This window comes from Schistocerca nitens, chromosome 1, assembly GCF_023898315.1.
Source record: "Schistocerca nitens isolate TAMUIC-IGC-003100 chromosome 1, iqSchNite1.1, whole genome shotgun sequence".
NCBI classification, from domain to species: domain Eukaryota; kingdom Metazoa; phylum Arthropoda; class Insecta; order Orthoptera; family Acrididae; genus Schistocerca; species Schistocerca nitens.
In genome coordinates this window covers 508876184-508897510 of record NC_064614.1, presented here as the reverse complement: position 1 = coordinate 508897510, position 21327 = coordinate 508876184, and the positions used below count along the sequence as shown (strand labels likewise).

The 21327-nt window shown below is 37.0% G+C and overlaps 1 protein-coding gene across 1 annotated transcript in view; it reads right to left on the bottom strand.

The window, feature by feature from the left end:
• The window catches only part of LOC126253101 (conserved oligomeric Golgi complex subunit 7), a 93303-nt gene that overhangs the window by 57775 nt on the left and 14201 nt on the right, over positions 1–21327 (bottom strand). The window contains exons 5-6 of the mRNA XM_049954210.1: positions 11912–12043; positions 9672–9855 (exon numbers count right to left, since the gene is read on the bottom strand). Of these exons, the coding sequence (XP_049810167.1) occupies positions 9672–9855; positions 11912–12043 (316 nt within the window). The remainder of the gene's footprint in view (positions 1–9671; positions 9856–11911; positions 12044–21327) is intronic.

Here is a 21327-nt window from a genome sequence, read left to right as displayed (position 1 = left end):
GAAAACTACAGCTGTAATTTTTTCCCCAAGGGCATGCAGCTTCACTGTATGGTTAAATGATGGTGGCATCCTCTTGGATAAAATATTCCGGAGGTAAAATAGACCTCCATTTGGATCTTTGGGTGGGGACTACTCAGGAGGACGTTGTTAGCAGGAGAAACAAAACTGGTGCTCTGCGGATTGGAGCGTGGAATGACAGATCCCTTAATCGGGCAGGTAAGTCAGAAAATTTAAAAAGGGAATGGATAGGTTAAAGTTAGATATAGTGGGAATTAGTGAAGTTCAGTGACAGTAGAAACAGGACGTCTGGTCAGGTGAAAACAGGGTGATAAAATCAAATAGGAGTAATGCAGGAGTAAGTTTAATAATGAATTAAAAAACAGGAAAGCAGATAAGCTACTACGAACAGCATTGCAAACACGTTAATGTAGCCAAGATAGACATAAAGCCCATGCCTACCACATTGGTACAAGTTTATATGCCAACTAGCTCTGCAGATGAAGAGATTGAAGAAAAGTATGACGAGATTAAAGAAATTATTCAAATAGTTAAGAGTGAAGAAAATTTAATAGTCATGGGAGACTGGGATTCGACAGTAGCAAAAGGAAGACAAGGGAAAGTAGTAGGTGAATATGGACTGGGGGGTTAGAAATGAAACAGGAAGCCGCGTGGTAGAATTTTGCACAGAGCATAACTTAGTCATCGCTAATACTTGGTTTAAGAATCATGAAAGAATGTTGTACACGTGGAAGAGACCTGGAGGTACTGGAAAGTTTCAGATTGAGTATGTAACGGTAAGACAAAGATTTAGGAACCCGGTTTTAAATTGTAAGACGTTTTCAGGGGCAGATGTGAGCTCTGACCACAATTTATTGGTTATAAACTGAAGATTAAAACTGAAAAAAGTGCAGAAAGATTGGAATTTAAGGAGATGATACGTGCAGAAACTGAAAGAACTAGAGGTTGCACAGAGTGCAGAGGAAGCATTAGGGAACGATTGACAAGAACAGGGAAAAGGAACACAGTAGAAGAAGAATGGGTAGCTTTGAGAGGTGAAATAGTGAAGGCAGCACAGGACCAAATACGTAAAAAGACAAAGGCTAATAGAAATCCTTGAATATTATATTGAATTTAATTGATGAAAGGAGAAAATCTAAAAATTCAGTAAATGAAGCAGGCAAAAAGGAATACAAAAGTCTCAAAAATGAGATTGACAGGAAGTGCAAAACAGCTAAGAGAGAATGGCTAGAGGACAAATTTAAGGATGTGGATGCTTTTATCACTAGGGGTAAGATAGATGCCACCTTCAGAAAAATTAAAGAGACCTTTGGAGAAAAGAGAACCACCTGTACGAATATCAACAGCTAAGGTGGTAAAACAGTTCTAAGCAAAGATGGGAAAGCCAAAAGGTGGAAAGAATTTATAGAGGGTCTATACAAGGATGATGTACCTGAGGGTAATATTGTGGAACTAGAAGAGGACATACATGAAGATGAGGTGGAAGATAAATACCGTGTGAAGAATTTGAAGGAGTGCTGAAAGACCTAAGTAGAAACAGGGCCCTGGGAGTAGACAACATTCCATTAGAACTACTGATAACAGGGTGTATATGTGGACAAGGAAAAAAAACTTTTTCCATGTTAAGTGACAGTATATTTTTCTTCTGAACTGCAAAACTTATCTAAGCTGTGAATGGTTATGGTTTTATACATGGGCGTAGAATTTCCCGAAACTTTAGAAAATGGAACTTAGGGAAAAAGACACGTTTTGGAAATATCTTTGATGTGCAGCAACATGTACGCTGCGTATTTTCATATTATGAAAGTATACATTGGAATTCCACCAAAAACTGCTTGTTACTTTCCGAATCATTGAAATCAAGATTGCGATGCGCTTTTGTGAGCCAGTCATAGCTCATGTCACGTGATCTCACCAGCCGATGACAGTGGATATTCAGAGCACAGGACACGTGATGTAGTCAGCCAACAGCAACATCAATGTTAAGTAGCACTAACACACAAACACGGAAAGTTAATAGTTTAAATTAATATACATTGTGTTGTTACAAGAAAACCAAAGCTTTCACACATAAAATTGTGTCTCTAAGGTTAATAAGCTGCAAGAGAAGCTAAGTTTTCGCATAGAATGATGATCTTTTTTGTGCATGTTACACTGTAAGATATATCACACAAATGTGCCAGTAAAATTTTTAATAATGACATAAATGTCTGATCTTCAGGGTTCAAAATTCTCTCTAAATGGCTCGTCATCAAAGAGTTGAGTTTTAAATGAGAATCAAACGCTCTTTGATTTAAGAAATTCATGGTACATTCTCGCACATAGTCCAACTTATGTAAAAGGATATTTACTTTGAAAGTAACGCTTTTCAAACCACTAATCGCAATTTTTCCCATGACATGTTAGGAACAGGTTCATTTCAGCAGTTGCCAGAGAGCGCCAGATAACAGGCGCTGAGTTATGACGACGCAGGAAGCCCGTATGTTCTTACGTATAAAACATTAAAAGATCTTACATTATATCGTAAAAGAAACAAGACATCAGAGGATACTGCAAGAGCATCGGAATTTCGTGAACCCTACTAAAATGTGCACATTTAAACTGCATATTTAAAGTGCACATTTGTATGTCCAGATTTCCAATGAAGTAGACCTCAATCTAATATTAAGCTTTACAGTGTGGTTTTCGAGACATAAATTTTCTTGGAGCATCAGCACTGTATTATATCATGTTTGGTTCTTTATTGTGGTATAATGCCATATGTGCTAGAAGACGAAAACGTGCACTTGAAATGCAGCGAACAGTTGAAACTAGCCAGTACTGTGGAATTAAAAATTTCATTTCAAATACATTGACTGCCTCTGTGGAAAAGGTTAATAAAAGTCAAATTTCTTTAGCAAACTGTCAAAAATAAATTAATTGTTCTGCAAGGTGAGTAATGCTTGATTGTTCTGCAAGGTGAGTAATGCTTGATTGTCAGAATGGTGGAAATAAAATAAAATCTGAAACTAATACCCGGCCACAGATATCCGTTTTGTTTTCATTTGATGTGAGAGTAAATGAAGGAGAAAGAGCAAAATCACTAAATGTAAACATGGGTCACTTGGAGACTACCCACTATAACTCTGAATGCTCTGCGCATCAGCCCCGAATCTACGATATTTGCTAATCGGGTCAATACTAAAAAAAAAAAAAAAAAAAAAAAAAACGAATTTTCAAAAATATGTTCATCTTGTAGCGAACATCTTTCTGAAAAGTCTGAAACGTAAAACATGTGTGTTTGAGGAAATGTAAGACACGTTGTCTGGTCTTAAGTGTGTCAAAGTGCAGTGCCACGCCTCTTCATACAGCATTCTTCTATAGCACGTCACTGTATTTCACTCTGTGGAATTGAAACATGTATATTTTGTTATGGATGCCATCAAACCTACACAGGACAGTGGAAATTGAAATGCACTGTGGTGCCTCTCCTGCTCCCAGTCGGTCCCTTTGACAGCCTGCCCCTCTTTAAAAAAAAAAAAATAAAAATAAAAATCGCAATTAATAGCGAATGGGATTATTTATAATCGGGAGAACAAGAACTCTTCAGAAAATTTGCACTCTTTATTGTCTATTAGCTAATAACTTACTGTTTTGTGTGACATATAGGATACATAAAACCAATAATGACAAGAGACAAGCAAGAAAGTACACATTCTCCTAGCATTTTTTTCTCTCAAATCTTGCTACAGCTTAACATGGCGTGCTTTCCTTTCTGCGAAAGAATCTATTACCTCATCAAAGTTCGTCAAATGTGTTGCCACATGAAAAATCGAAATGTCATTATGTAATACTGAAAAAGTTGTTAATACAAAAAATACCCAAGACTGGTGTGGTTTCTCTATCTGATTACGTCTATTTTGTCACTGTCTGCTAGATAAAACAAATAGGCCTTTCTAATATTGCAGCAATTTTGTAACACACACAAACTAAACGAGACTGTTTTGGCACCAATGGTCATTTTTATAACACAACAGAATATAATTCACGACGTACCAATATCAAATGCCTACAAGGCCTACTACAAGCAAAAATCTTTATGTTAGGAAATAGTTTCACATTTCATTCATACGCGCCAGTTTCTCAAGCACGAGATCGAAAAGTAGTATTACGAAACTTTTATATAAATTAGGAATCATCTTCTTCTTCCATAATTTGTGTGATGTCCTCGTTTCTTCTCCTTCCTCATTCTAATAAAAAACAATCTTGTCATCAAGAATTCTGTAACTATTCCTGCCATTGTCAAAATTTGTTCACCGATTAACGTCACACACCCCGTCAGAATCACAGGTTTAGTTGTCCTGCGATTATTCTCCGGTTAGGCGTTGTTACCTATTCATACAACACATTTTCTGCATTACTTCCAGAACAGAAATTAAGTGGCTGCTAGCCGGGGACTGTACAACTGGTCCGTACTAGTGTAGCAATCTGGCCAAAAATTTTCTGCCAAAATTTCATTTTCTTGGATACACTGAGAAGATAATACATAATCTTTCTCGCCTGTTATTCCTGTTAGTCATTTATTTCCACTCTGGTAGTCTGAATCTATGGATTTCGCTAGTGATTATAACAACGCTCAATATTTGAAAACCCAATCAACCACATAATCAGACAGCAATTGGCGGTCATCCAATCAGCTTTACTCCACTCAGCTCGTGTAGTCCCGTCCCCTTTTGTCTGCGGAAAGTTTATTTCTACGTGCAACGAGGATTCCCCTGACAGAAACATCACGTACACTATGCACGCATTCAAAAATCAACTTGTGGTTCATTCAGAAATCAACTTAAAATGTGTTCAAAAACCTACAGGGATGCGTTTCAAAATCATATGAATAATCGATAGACCAACATGCACTGGATGCTAGGCACTCTGTGAAACAAGTTTTTTTTCCTACAAGAATACGAATTTGGCACCCCCTTTTCCCGGTAGCATCTAGCTGCTTGCTCTGACTGCTTGCACGGCCAACAGCCACATTCCTGTAGCCATAAGTGGGAGAATCTACAACTAAAACGCGACTCAACTGCGCATGCACATGAGCCCGCTCGTAACTGCTAAAACTAATCTAATGTTAACAGTTGTGACTTCACGCTCATCAGATGCAACTTGTTGTTATGAAGCATTGCATAGTCTTCTTAAGCCTTTGACACATTTTGCTGCTGGCACGCTTACATGAGCACTGGTGTGTCGTCGTATATGGCGCATTTCCTTTGCAATTTAAGTTATTTTCGTTTTTTATCTCATTTATGTTTTATTATTGAAGTATTATTCTGCAGTACGGGGATACAGTAATAAAACTGAAAACTTAAACAATGAAAAATTACTGGAATTCTAAAAAATTCCCAGGTTTTTCCCGGATGAAGAAAAAATTGCTGTTTTTCCTGGATCTCCCGGTTGTCCCAGGTTGTATACACCCTGGATAACCTTGACCAAACTCTTCCATTTGGTGGGCAAGATGTATGAGACAGGCAAAATACCCTCTGACTTCAAGAAGAATATAATGATTCCAGTTCCAAAGAAAGCAGGTGCTGACATGTGTGAAAATGAATGAACTATTAGTTTAATAAGTCACGGCTGCAAAATACCAACACTAATTCCTTACCAACAAATGAAAAAACTGGTAGAAGCTGATCTCGGGGAAGATCAGTTTGGATTTTGTAGAAATACAGGAACACATGAGGCAATACTGACCCTACGACTTATCTTAGAAGTTACGTTAGGAGAAACAAACCCGACATTTATATCACTTGTAGAGTTGGAGAAAGCTTTTGACAATGTAGACTGGAATACTCTCTTTAAAATTCTGAAGGTGGTAGGGGTAAAATACAGGGAACAGAGGGCTATTTACTAGAAGTCAATTGTAAGAGTTGAGGGGCACAAAAGGGAAGCAGCGGTTGAGAAGGGAGTGTGGCACAGTTGTAGCCTATCCTCAATGTTATTCGATCTGTACATTGAACAAGCAGTAAAGAAAACCAAAGAAAAATTTGGAGTAGGAATTAAAATCCAGGGAGAAGAAATAAAGCCTTGCGGTTTGCCGATGACATTGTAATTCTGTCAGAGACAGAAAAGGACTTGGAAGAACAGTTTGAACAGAATGGACAGTGTCTTGAAACAAGGATGTAAGATGAACATCAATAAAAGCAAAATGAGAATAATGGAATGTAGTCGAATCAGATAAGGTGATGCTGAGGGAATTAGTTTAGGAAATGAGACACTTAAAGCAGTAGATGAGTTTTGCCATTCGGGCAGCAAAATAACTGAGGGTGGTCGAAGTAGAGAGGGCACAAAATGTAGACGGGCGATGGCAAGGAAAGTGTTTCTGAAGAAGAGAAATTTGTTAACACTGAGTATAGATTTAAGTGTCAAAAAGTTTTTTCTGAAAGTATTTGTACAGAGTGTAGCCACATATGGATGTGAAACGGACTACAAACAGCTTAGGCAAGAAGAAAATAGAAGCTTTTGAAATGTGGTGCTACAGAAGAATGCTGAAGATTAGACATGTAAATCATGTAACTAAACGAGGAGGTAATAAAATTGGGGAGAAGAGGAATTTGTGGCACAACTTGACTAGAAGAAGGGATTGGTTGGAAGGACACGTTCTGAGGCATCATCAATGGATCGCCAATTTAGTACTAGAGGGGTGCATGGAGGATAAAAATCATAAAGGGAGACCAAGATATGAATACGCTACGCAGATTCAGAAGGATGTAGGTTGCAGTTGTTACTTAGAGATGAAGAGGCTTGCACAGGGCGGAGTAGCATGGAGAGCTGCATCAAACCAATCTTTGGACTGAAGACAACAACAACAACACACTTTGAACATAATTAAAAAGCATGGCAGTAGCAAAAATAAAGTGGAATGTTTCTGGATCTTTCAGATTTTAAGTATATTTTCATGGAAGTCTGAAACAAACCATGCAAAAATTAAAATTGAGCACCTTTTCTGTGTTAGACTGCAAACTTTCTTCAGACAGTGTCAAAACGCAGACATGAAAGATGTTTTGAAAGTAAGTGTTGAAACAAATTGGACACTTCATTCACACATATCATCATGGACATTCCATCACATGATGCATTATAGGGGAGCTAAGAGTGTGGATTCTCATTTAGGGACAGCAGAGTACAAATCTCAAGTCCTGTAGCTCCCTTAAAATGATTTAGGTGAATTTTATATGATTCCTTCCACAAAGGAGTGAATGCACTTGACAGTCTTGACAGCTGCTGAAAGATTTAGGGAGTAGTTTGAGAACACATGTAATGAACGTTTTGTACACCAAATGATGCCCATGAACAACAGCATCTGAAGATGGCTATTGTTGGCTGAAACTGGTTACAAGTGTGTCATAGACAGTAATTTTATCTAAAACAAAGAGAAGCTCAACTTAGGGTATACCCCATACAAATATGTAACAAGAGATGCTCAGTGACTTAAATGACAATCTTTCACAGAATTGTGACATTGTTCCATTGAAACACTGTTAGATAAATTTACAGAATTGATATTTGAGATAGACTGGATGACATCCTGCTACCCCACTTGTGCATCTCATATAGAATCAAAAGAATAAGATGAGAGAGATTAGGGCACATCCAGAGGCACATAAAGAATTATTTTTCTCTTGCTGGAGCTAGAGATTACGACAGCAAACTGCTAATATTTCGATGATGTGCCTACCACCATGCACTGTGAGGGGACTGTGGTGTATATGCATAGATGTATAGACTGCTCGTACCTTCCAAATTTCTGGTACAACTCAGCTAACAATCTATGTACATAAGTGCTGTAGGAAATTCTCTCTAAGGAAGAGGAAGAGGAGGAAGAAGAAGAAGAAGAAGAATAGTGAATTACAATTTTATCTAAGTTTAAGCTACAAATAACAATTTTAAAGCTATATTAGATGTTCTGCTAACAATTTCTTAACATCTATTATTTCGATGGCCTAAAATTTGAGAAAACTGCAGCAAAAAGGATATACATGATTGAAGTCAACTTTTTCTGCCATATTAAGTAAATGAAAGTTTACAAATGATTGAGATTACAGAACCATTCATTATCTGAATTTGAAAATTAAGTGCCTCTAAACATTGTGATAAGGAATTAAGGAAGATCTTGTTATTTGTATGAAAGTACCCAAAGCATCAACGGTGGTCACTGAGAACTGTGACAAACAGAAAGATTCTCACCATCCATACCCAAAACCATTTAATGGCCAACATGTGCTATGAACATTTGGGTTAATGACATAATAGTATCACAGAGGTTGCCAAGCGAGCATCTTAACATTCTTGTGGATGTCAGTAAAGGGCACATTAAAGTCTGCCTAACTGAAAACTATTACAATCTACAACTCAGCACACAACTGACAGCATTACCAATTCAATTGCAGTCTGAGGCACTTGTGGCTTCCATGCAATGGAAGCTGTATGTGGTGGCTACTCATAAACATGGAAGGTATTTGTTACAACGGGTAACTAACGAGACCAACATGAGTAGGCAAGTTACCTGGCTACAATGACTCATGAACATTTCCATATGAGCAATATACTTTAATCTCTTGTTATTGCTTGCAGCGCTTCATAAATCTGGACACCCTCTACCAGCTGCTCTTGCATTCACCTATGTGTACACAAGTACATTATTTTTCCTTTCCCTGTCTACATACTATCAGTCTTACCGCCAATAGAAAGTGCAAAAGTGCCTCACTGTCACTATGCCAAGTTTACACACTTAGCAGTACTTCAGCTTTGAGTAATAATGTAGATGATGCTGAATGATCCATTATGACCACATGGACAATATGCCTGTCACCACATTGTCTGCTGCAATGCTTGCTTGACTTTGCATACTGCTCTCTTCCATTTACTAGTTCCACACAATTAATACTGTTGTAGCAAAAAGCAGAGATATCTATGACAAACTAACTTCCCTACTATCAAATATTGTGCATCATTAGAACACACTTTACACATGCATATTATATATTGTCCCCATTTCGTCAACGAGGCATAATGGTACATGTTTCTACATCATCTGATGGCTCTTTAGTGACAGAACTGCTGTCAAGAACATGTACGCAGTTCCTCCATAATTTTAATGACTTGCTGCTCGTACACTATTCAAAACATCCTACGCGTTTGATTCATTGCAGCCATTCGTTCTAGGTGTCACAGTTTTCAAAATGTTAATGAACGCAAGGAAAGAAACACAATGTATTGACAAAGTACGAAGAAATACTAATATAATAAGAAATATTGTATACTAAAGGTAAAAAAGCATAGGTCAATTGGGTAAATGAACAGCATTATTGTGAATATTTAAAAGTTCAAACTGCATTCTTATTCTTTAAAAAATTAAATCTTCCAAACTATGATGAGGGCTGTTTTTATGCAACAAAACTTATCCCAATACTTCCACAATACTGTAACTTTTCACCTTAATTTCAGTAAAGTGACTGAGATATGTAATTTTTTTGTAGTACTGTATGCAGAAATTGTAATGACTATGTATTTAATTATGAGAAAATGGCAAGGTACTGCCAAAAAATAATTGTCTTGAAGAAAAGACTATCTTCACTAAACAAGTAACTATTAAGCCAACTGTTGCAAATGTGACTTACCCACAGAACTCGAAGTGAATGCTTGAACCAACTGAGGGCTGGTCAAAGCCTCAAGTCTATTCTTCAGACCTTCAAGCTGCAGCTTCCTGTCTTCATAATCAGGAACATTAGCAAGTACAGCAAGTGACTGCTGCATGCTGACTAGCTTACTTGCAATTCTTTCCATGTCACCAGACTCAAATGCCTGAAATCAGAGTTTTATTTTGTGAATGATTGTTTTTATTAAGTATTTTCTTAGTTATTTTTGTTTTGTCATATCACTTTTTCACAGTTATAGTGCTGTCTAGAGCAATACACAGAAGCAGTGTCAATATCTTAATATTCTTTTACTAACTTAAGCAATCTCTACAGACATGTGACGAGTTACATGTAGAAAGGCATAGGTATGTTTACTAAAAAGGTATCACTGAGCAACAGCCAGTGCCTTGAGTGAGGCCATCCATTTTACACATGTCTGGTGAGTGACAACAGAGTTTAGCTTCTTACCAAATTGCAATTCATATATTAAGACTTTGCAAATTAAGGTGTGACCAATCTGCAAAGAGGAGGATATGTGGGGTGACAGAGGCTAATTTATTTCCCTTTTACAATATGTTTGAACATTTAAAAAATGTAGCATATTTAGAAAACAGTGCACTATGGTCATGATAAATGAGATAACACTACCAGTTGGAGACAGTATCAGGCAGAATTTTTTTTTAATGTTTGTGCTCCCTGCAAATGAACTAATAAAAACAAAATCTGCCACTATCAGGATGAAGACACTATGCTCAGGACAATTACAACATTGTTTACAACTTACGATCTTATTTTTAATATTCAAACACAGCTTTATGTGTGAATGTAGTATGCCAGTCGTGGCTGATTTAAGCAGTGTTTAAGGGGTGCATATCTGTTCAATACTACCTAAATCAGCCATTGGCTAGAGCACAGCTAGTACTCTCCATCCACAAATGAAGCAGTGTGTGGGCATTAAAAATGAGGGCTTCAGCCAAAATTGTGGAAATTGGACTCTCAGGTACAGATTATGCCTATAACGAAAACAAAATGGAGGTGGTGGGGCATGTAGCAAGGTGAACGATTGGTAGATGCACCAAAGTTCTTAGTTGGGCATCAAGAGATATGAACAGTCAAGATGACATTCAAAATATGCATGAACAATGTGAATGTGTACAGCTTTTATGAAAAAAATCCACAGGCAGATGTTATCAAATAGTGGGTATCAGATGATTGGTGTGTGTGTGTGTGTGTGTGTGTGTGTGTGTGTGTGTGTGTGTGTGTGTGTGTGTGTGTGCGCGCGCGCGCGCGCGCGCGCGCGCACTGGATTAAGTTTCCTCGCCAGAAACAAGTAGTGATGTACTTACAGTTCAGTGCTTTTCATTCAAACAAAAGGAACTTTTTTGCACTGTACAAATGAACACTTTATGAGTATATACTCAAAAGGGTCAAAGAAAAATACAAAAACTGTGAAACAGATTTATTAATAGATTCCAGAAGTGCTTTCTTTTATTTTACTAATATTTATCATTCACGACTTGATATGAAGAATATGTGAGTTGGAAAGCTATTAAAAGAGGAATAAATAATAGTCAAATGCAGTATTTCAACAGAAGAAGAGATAGAAAACATTTATATTCCTTTTTTTTTTTTTTTTTTTTTTTTTTTTTTTTTTTAAGTTTCAGTGGTTTAGTACATTATGAATAAGGCTTTCATTACAAGGTATTTCCATCCTTCTTACTGGGAGCTGATTGTAGGGTAGTTAATTACATTATTAAATATGCTATTTTATTTTTATGCGAAATCAAACAATGGAAACTCCAGGTTAGAATGTCAGTGCAGCAAAGATAGACTGCTACTTAGCATAAAGATGACACATTAAGTTGAAGACAGTTCCAATTAAAAGACACGTACACATAAGCTTTTGGCCACAGCATTCATTAGAAAAAGAAAGAGAAAGACACACACTATTTATTCACACAAGCAAGTGCACTTCACACACACATGACCGCCAACTCTGGCTGCTCGCCAATGGCATTCTGGTCCGAGCTGCTGGAGTTGGTGGTCATGAAGGTTGTAGCAGAAACCTTATGAGTAAATGTCTTAATTGTGCCGGCTGCTATTTGACTTGTCATATTTGGGATAAGTAGCAATTTATCTTTTCTACATTGTGTTATTTTCATATAAGCCTTTCAAAACTGGTTTTCTATCTTTAATCGCTTCAGAAAGTAAAAAATATATACTTCTTCCATGTCAGTTGCAAGAATGGTCCAGTTGTCTGCTTCATGAAGTGCTTGTTTTGCAGCCTGCAATTGTGTTTTTAAATGGTCTATGTGCTCCAGTGTTGCCATTGACTGTCCTGTGTCCTGTTCAACCTGTGAAAAAAGAAACACAAATCATATCAATCATGTCAGGCTACAGAATGGGCAAGACCAGACAAGAAATAACAGAAAAACAATCATAATAACAGGAGGAACAAGACTTTTGGTCAGGTGAATATCGGGTTATAAATACAAAATCAAATATGGGTAATGCAGGAGTAGGTTTAGTAATGAATAAAAAAATAGGAGTGCGGGTAAGCTACTACAAACAGCATAGTGAATGCATTATTGTGGCCAAGAAAGAAACGAAGCACATGCCTACTACAGTAGTACAAGTTTATATGCCAACTAGATCTGCAGATGACAAAGAAATTGAAGAAATGTATGATGAGATAAAAGAGTGAAGGGAGGCGAAAATTTAATAGTCATGGGTGACTGGAATTCGATAGTAGGAAAAGGAAGAGAAGGAAACATAGTAGGTGAATATGGATTGGGGGCAAGAAATGAAAGAGGAAGCCGCCTGGTAGAATATTGCACAGAGCATAACTTAATCATAGCTAACACTAGGTTCAAGAGTTATAAAAGAAGGTTGTATACAAGGAAGAAGCCTGGAGATATTGACACGTTTCAGATAGATTATATAATGGTAAGACAGAGAATTAGGAACCAGGTTTTAAATTGTGAGACATTTCCAGGGGCAGATGTGGACTCTGACCACAATCTATTGGTTATGAACTGTACATTAAAACTGAAGAAACTGCAAAAAGGTGGGAATTTAAGGAGATGGGACCTGGATAAACTGACTAAACCAGAGGTTGTACAGAGTTTCAGGGAGAGCATAAGGGAACAATTGACAAGAATGGGGGAAAGAAATACAGTAGAAGAAGACTGGGTAGCTTTGAAGGATGAAATAGAGAAGGCAGCAGAGGATCAAGTAGGTAGAAAGACGAGGGCTAGTAGAAATCCTTGGGTGACAGAAGAAATATTGAATTTAACTGATGAACGGAGAAAATATAAAAATGCAGTAAATGAAGCAGGCAAAAAGGAATACAAACGTCTCAAAAATGAGATTGACAGGAAGTGCAAAATGGCTAAGCAGGCATGGCTAGAGGACAAATGTAGGGATGTAGAGGCTTATCTCACTAGAGGTAAAATAGATACTGCCTACAGGAAAATTAAAGAGATCTTTGGAGAGAAGAGAACCACTTGTATGAATATCAAGAGCTCAGACGGAAACCCAGTTCTACGCAAAGAAGGGAAAGCAGAAAGGCGGAAGGAGTATATAGAGGGTCTATACAAGGGCAAGGTACTTGACGGCAATATTATGGAAATGGAAGAGGATGTGGATGAAGATGAAATGGGAGATACGATACTGCGTGAAGAGTTTGATAGAGCACTGAAGGACCTAAGCTGAAACAAGGCCATGGGAATAGACAACATTCCATTAGAACTACTGACAGCCTTGGGAGAGCCAGTCCTGACAAAAATCTACCATCTCGGACTTCAAGAAGAATATAATAATTCAAATCTCAAAGAAAGCAGGTGTTGACTGATGTGAAAATTACCAAACTATCAGTTTAATAAGTCACGGCTGCAAAGTACTAATGCGAATTCTTTACAGATGAATGGAAGAACTGGTAGAAGTTGACCTCGGGGGAAGATCAGTTTGGATTCCATAGAAATATTGGAACACGTGAGGCAATACTGACCCTATGCCTTATCCTAGAAGCGAGAGTAAGAAAAGGCAAACCTAAGTTTCTGGCAATTGTAGACTTAGAGAAAGCTTTTGACTGGAATACTCTCTTTCCAATTCTGAAGATGGCAGGGGTAAAATACAGGGAGCAAAAGACTATTTACAATTTGTACAGAAACCAGATGGCAGTTATAAGAGTCGAGGGACATGACAGGGAAGCAGTGGTTGGGAAGCGAATGAGACAGGGTTGTAGCCTCTCCCCAATGTTATTCAATCTGTATATTGAGCAAGCAATGAAGGAAACAAAAGAAAAATTTGGAGTAGGTATTAAAATTCATGGAGAAGAAATAAAAGCTTTAAGGTTCGCCGATGGCATTGTAATTCTGTCAGAGACAGCAAAGGACTTGGAAGAACAGCTGAACGGGATGGACAGTGTCTTGAAAGGAGGATATAAGATGAACATCAACAAAAGCAAAACGAGGATCATGGAATGTAGTTGAGTTAACTCGGGTGATGCTGAGGGAATTGGATTAGGGAATGAGACACTTAAAGTAGTAAAGGAGTTTTGCTATTTGGGGAGCAAAATAACTGATGATGGTCGAAGTAGAGAGGATATAAAACGTAGACTGGCAATGGCAAGGAAAGAGTTTCTGAAGAAGAGAAATTTGTTAACTTCGAGTATAGATTTAAGTGTCAGGAAGTCGTTTCTGAGAGTATTTGTATAGAGTGTGGCCATGTATGGAAGTGAAACATGGACGATAAATAGTTTGGACAAGAAGACAATAGAAGCTTTCGAAATGTGGTGCTACAGAAGAATGCTGCAGATTAGATGGGTAGATCACATAACTAATGAGGAGGTATTGAATAGGATTGGGGAGAAGAGAAGTTTGTGGCACAACTTGACTAGAAGAAGGAATCGGTTGGTAGGACATGTTCTGAGGCATCAAGGGATCACCAATTTAGTATTGGAGGGCAGTGTGGAGGGCAAAACACGTAGAGGGAGACCAAGAGATGAATACACTAAGCAGATTCATAAGGATGTAGGCTGCAGTATGTACTGGGAGATGAAGCAGCTTGCACAGGATAGAGTAGTATGGAGAGCTGCATCAAACCAGTTTCAGGACTGAAGACCACCACCACAACAACAACAACAATCTTTTTGCACAAAAGCGAATCAAATTTATTTCAAATACTTGCTGTTACTACTGCAAACATAGCTAAGTTGTGCGCTTTAACTTTTTATGGTATGTATCATGACGATATAGTCATCATGTCAGTACTCTCTATCCTACTGCACAGTCTGTTTCCAAGACATTCACTGCATTAAACTTTCTGTGCCATACTGGCACAGTTTTTGGGCCAGTTCTATTGTAACATTTTATGTAACTTGCACCATGAAGTTGCTTCTGCCACATATGATGTCTCACTCTCTTTTGAGAGCATTATCATGTCAGATAGGTTCCTGATTTGTGCCAATATAATCACTGGTAGTTTTAATATATTTCACCTTTCTTGGCCATTGTAGATCTTGGATGGCAGTTACAAGAATAAATTAACAAATGTTTCCACAGAACTGGCCAACTTCCACCAGCTTAATGTTGCTGATGCAGGAGTGACATTTTGAATATACTTACCATTGCTAGCATTATCCTATACACATGTGATTCAATACATAAGAACAAGTAATTGAGTGTATCTGATTTTGTTGCTATAAAAAATAAAACTCCTTGCAAATGATCTTCTGAGTTGATCTGCTGAGTTGACCTTGTAACAGGGAAATAAAAGTGCAGATAATAATAAGCACTGGCAAATGCAAAATAAAAGAGTAATCTATAATGAAAATAGTCACTAGTCTACTGTTATGCTCTACAGTCACCCGACAAGAACTATTTTTCTTCTTTCCATGTTATTTCACTAGTTTCTACTAAGCTTAACTTATCAATCTCTCAATTCATGTCTTCCACCTCCTTTTTACATGGTACATCTAACATCCTGCCACTCCAGTGACATGGACAGTCTTGAAGAGTGGCAGTGATGATAATTTCATGTAGAATACGGAATCAAGTACCAGTAATATTAGCACAGTTGTTCATAAGAACTGACACTTTACACTGAAAATACATGTCGAACTGCCTGTCTCACCAGTGTGTCGTATTTCTACATAAATAGGGTGATATAGCCATCCACAAATAAGTAAGTACTCGAACCTTCCAGAAATTACAATCTCTTAAGGATAAATAATTGAAGGAGGTGGGGGGAGAGGGGGGGGGGGGAGGATTGAACTGATGAGCCTCATGTCACTATCAGTGACTATAACTGCAACTCCATGGTGGACAATATGCAGCAAATGGCAATATTTATGTAGCATACAATTCTGCTTTACCTGCTGCAACTCCAGGGGTCACGCAGATATGTCACATGGGGACCCTCTAGAGGAGATAAATATCTGTCCCAACAAACCTACATTTTTAGCATTTTTAGATTAAAAGGAAGTTTTTGACAATTTTAAATGGAATACACTCTTTCAAATTCTGAAGGTAGCAGGTAAAAAATATAGGAAGGGAGTGAAGGTTATCCACAATTACTACAGAAACCATACTGCAACCGTATGAAGCAAAGGGCACAAAAGGTAAGCTGTAGTTGTGGAGGGAATGGGACATGGTTCTAGCCTCTCCCTGATGTTATTCAATCTGTATATTGAGAAAGGAGTACAGGAAACCAAAGAAAAATGTGGAGAAGGAATTAAAAAATTTAGGGAGAAGAAAGAAAAACTTTGAGGTCTGCCAATGACACTGTAGTTCTGTCAGAGGCAGTAAAAGAGATCAGTTGAATGGAATCGTTAATGACTTGAAAGAAAGGTTATAAGATGAACATCAACAAAATTAAATTGACAGTTATCAAGTGCAATCAAATTAAATAAGGTGATACTGACAGAAATAGAGTAGAGAAAAAGATACAGGAAGCAGTTGATGATTTTTGCTAGTTGGGCACAAAAGTAATTGATGAGGACTAAAGCAGAGCAGATAGAAAATATATATTGGCAATAGTAAGAAAAGTATTACCAAACATGAGAAACTTGTTAACATCAAAAACAAATTTAATGGTTACGTAGTTTGTTTTCAAGTCATTTGCATGGACTGTGCCTTCTACAGAAGTGGAAAAAAAAAAAAAAACAATTAACAGTCCAGACCAGAAGACAATACAAGGTTCTGCATTGTGGTTCCATGGAACGATGTTGAAGATGAGATGAGTAAATAAACTAATGAAGAAGTTTTTAATCAAATGATAAAAAAAGAAATTTCTTGTACAACTTGTTTCAGAGAAGGGATTGGTTTATAGGACACATCCTGATGAAATGATAAATTTGGCAACAAGAAGTATAAGAGTAAAAACTGTAAGGGAAACCAAGGCTTGTGTACAGAACCAATTTTAAATGGACATACATTGTAGTAATTATGCAAAGTAGGCTAGTGTGGAGTGCTGCATCAAAAAAGTCTTCGGACTGAAAACCACAACAACAAAATAAAACTGTAAATTGTTTTTCTGCCTATTTTACGCAAGATTGAAAGAGGCAGTTCCTTAAGAATGTGTGCATACTCTTAGGTACATTATCATATGACCTGATTATCATTTGCAGCCGTATGGTTAAATTTTTAGATCTAAGTTTATGCCCCTTCTTAGCTCTTTGGGTGGTGTAGATGTGATTGGCATACACTGTGTTGAGATCTGTATCATTATCACAAAATCCATATAACTATGTTGATTTGAAGTGCATTCAGGCTGCCACTTAAAACTGAGTTACTCATTTGCAACCTATCTCATCTTGTGCTGAATATTTATCGAACAATGACAGAATGATCTTTTCTGTTGCTCTGAATTATATCATGGCCAAGATACAATAAGTACAACAGATGTAAAAATTATTCCAATATTCAAGCTTCTCTGCTGATTAGTTACTGTTCTGTCAAACTCACAGATACATTACAACTTTTTCCCTGGCTATGAAATATACCTTTATTAGCAGTTTTTGACAATTACAGTTGCATATAATGAAATGAATATTCATTTCTTATTCCTTGTTCCTGTTGTGCCTATTCATATTTGCTATTGTGCATGTATTTTTCACTGTGCTAACTCATGAAATCTGTTAACAACTAAGTAGATATTTGTGCTTTAGGCTTGAAGGGTTGTGACTGTCAGCGAAGACCTTAGCAACGCCTTTAGCATATGGTACTAGATGGCATATTGCTTCTTATTACAGTCTAGTGACTATGGATAGCTTTGACTCGACTTCTTTGTGCTCTGAAATGAGGAACATTCTTTTCACTTCGCCCAAAGTCGGTTTCTACTGCCCAAACAATCTACAAACTATTTCTGTCCAACCGTATATACACCTGGTCCCAATCTCTTGCCATCTGAGTTACATACAATTGAAAGTCATAGGTGCGAGGCCTACTCTATGTGCCCACAGAGCACATGTTATTCAATTCATTTCATTTATTCATCCAGAAATCTTGTTGTTATTACACATAGATGTAGGATAAGTTACATTTAACATGCTTTGATACATAAATATACTTATTTTGTAGGTATTCAGTTACATGCATAAGTATAGACATTCTTAAGATACACATTTACATAAATTATATGCTGTACATAGAGAATCATAACTTTTTTGGTATGTTACATACAGTCATCAGATAATGATTACAGAGTAACACTATTTACATTGTGTTATCATAGGTGCAGATGAGCCATAACAAGGAACAGTTATATCTGTGAATAGAGCCAAATAAGTCATTTGAAAGTAATATTTTAATACACACAGTAAAATACATTACAAAAATTGTTTTAGATTACTATTCATAAATTCTTCCACTGAATAGAAGCAGTGCTTCTGTAGGATTGAGTTTGTTTTGGGTCTGAATCCTTTCTTGCAAGACCTGACATTTTCAGGTAGCTTCTTGTACAGAAGTACTCCCCTGTGCCTTACACTACTGTGCCCTTTATGTAGCCGTTGATCACCTATAAATATGTCATTGGAATGACGAGTATTATGATAGTCAACATCTCTATTTTTTGTAAATATATGGAGATTTCCATGAATAAAACACACTGTTTCATGAATATAGATACAAGGCACTGGCAAAATACTGAGCTCCTTAAAGAGATGTTTAGTGGCGGAAGACAGGGGTACTTGTTTCATTGTCTTAATTATTTGCTTCTGCATAACAAATACATTCTTATGGGAGAAGCGCCATAAAGGAATGCAATATGTAATTATTGAGTGTACTAATGCAAAGTAGGCACATTTTAGTGTTTCGATATCACAGATTTTACTTAAAATACTAAAAGCATAGCACAAACTGTTCACTTTACTTAATAATTTATCTTTATGTATGTCCCACTTTAGTGTGTCATCTATCCACACTCCAAGGAATTTTGTGGCTCTTTCTCGCTGTATGGATATATTCTCAATCCTGTGATCATCTATCACAGACGATACCTTTTGTGTTGAGTGGAAATTTATATACACTGTTTTATCTTTATTTAGGAGAAGTTTGTTTTTGTTCAACCAGTTTACCTTGTATCAGCAATTGTGGAGTTGAGTTGATGAGGACAGTGATTTGAAAACAGTACATTGGCGTTGTCAGCAAACATTACCGGTAGACCTTCCTGATTGCTTTGGGGCAGATCATTGATTAATATTAGAAATAAAAGGGGACCAAGTGTAGAGCCTTGGGGAATACCTTGTCTTACAACTTGCTCCTCTGATTGAGCATTTTCACCAATTTTTGATGTAATCACTACTTTCTGTACTCTGAGAGATATGACCTAAACCAGTCACTGCAATTTCCCCTAATCCCATAATGTAGTAGTTTCTCCAAAAGTAATTCATGGTTGACAAGACCAAAAGCTTTAGTGAGATCAAGAAACACACCTGTTGTGTGTTTTCTATCATTGAGTGCCCTATAGATTTCATTTAAAAATGAGTATAATGCTCCATTTATTGATCTCCCTTTCCTAAACCCAAACTGGTGAGGACTTAGTATGCAGTTACTTTCCAAGAAATTTATAACACTGTCATATACTGATTTTTCGAGGACTTTTGATGAGCTTGATAAGATTGAGATGGGTCTGTAGTTGTTTACATCACTCATTTCCCCTTTTTTAAACAGAGGAATAACTTTTGCTGCTTTAAAAATTCTAGGAAACTGACCTGATGATAAAGAGCAGTTTATTATACCTGACAGTGGTTCACACACATGATGGCAGACTCGTTTTAAAAGGCAATCAGATATACCATCAAGACCACAGGAATGTTTGTTTGGTCTCTGCCTTATAATATTGCAGATTTCATTTGGCGTGACTGGGCCAAGGAAAACTGATTGTGGGAATACTGCTGAATCTGAGTGAGTGCAGGAGTCTTGATTAAAGAAGAAAACTTGTCACCAACATTTGTGAAATGGTCATTAAATATTTCACATAATTGCTTAGGGTCAGTGATAACACCATCCTGGTCTTTAATACAGGTTATTGAGTGTGTCTTGTCTTTTTTGCCAACTGTTTCATTTATCAAATCTCCACATGGCTTTTGATTTATTACTTGAGTTGATAATGAATTGCCTATTATACATTTTCTTTGCTTCATGAATTACCTTGTTTAGAATTCTTTTATACTGCTTTAAATAGTTACGGAATACCTCACTGTCTATAGTTTTACTGTAGGCATATAGCAGTCTCTTATTTCTGCAAGAGGTTTTTATTTCTGGTGTTAACCATTTATTATTGGACAGTTGAGATGTGTATTTTTTAGCTGTAAGTTTGATTGGGAATGCCACTTCATAGCAGTGTTGCAAGATACTCATAAATTCATTAGCCTTTCTGTCAACATTGCTGGCACAATAGACACCTTTCCAGTCAGCTTCATGGAGCAGAAGAGAGAAATGTGCTATACTATTTTTATTGCCAGTTGATCTTTTGTAAGTCCGTTGGGGAGGTTCTGTCTGTCTATTTGCATCTTGCGTAGTCATATTCAGTATCAAGCAGTTGTGATCTGATATACCATTGGAGATGTTGTCCAGTCTGCAGACAGATGACATGTCAGTGTTGACCAAAACAGCATCTATTGCAGAGGAATTGGTATTAGTTGTTCTAGTAGTTTTTTTGTTAAGTTTATCATATTATAACATTGTAATATATTCACTATTTCTCAGGAAGCAGTGGATTCTACTAGGAAATCTATATTAAAGTCTCCACATAAGATAATACTGGGATATTTTAAACTATACTGTTGTAGTAGCATATCTAGTTTGGAGGTGAATATTTTTATGTTACCATCAGGTGGTCTGTAGATACATATAACAATGGATTACATTCTACATTTATCTCCGGCAAGTATTAGACAGCCATCTCCCTTTTTATTAGTTCTGCAAAAATTGTTAACCATTTGATAGCCTGTAAGGGAAAAATAAGCAGCTTCATTATCTTTAAGCCAATGCTCGGCTATACAAAGCACATCTACAGTGTCTCCAAAGCTTTCTAAAAATATTTGTAGTTCTTAACTTTTGTTCCTTATGCTTTGCATATTCTGGAAGAAAACACAAAATTTTGACTTTTTGTGTGAGTACACTGGTTTTTCAAG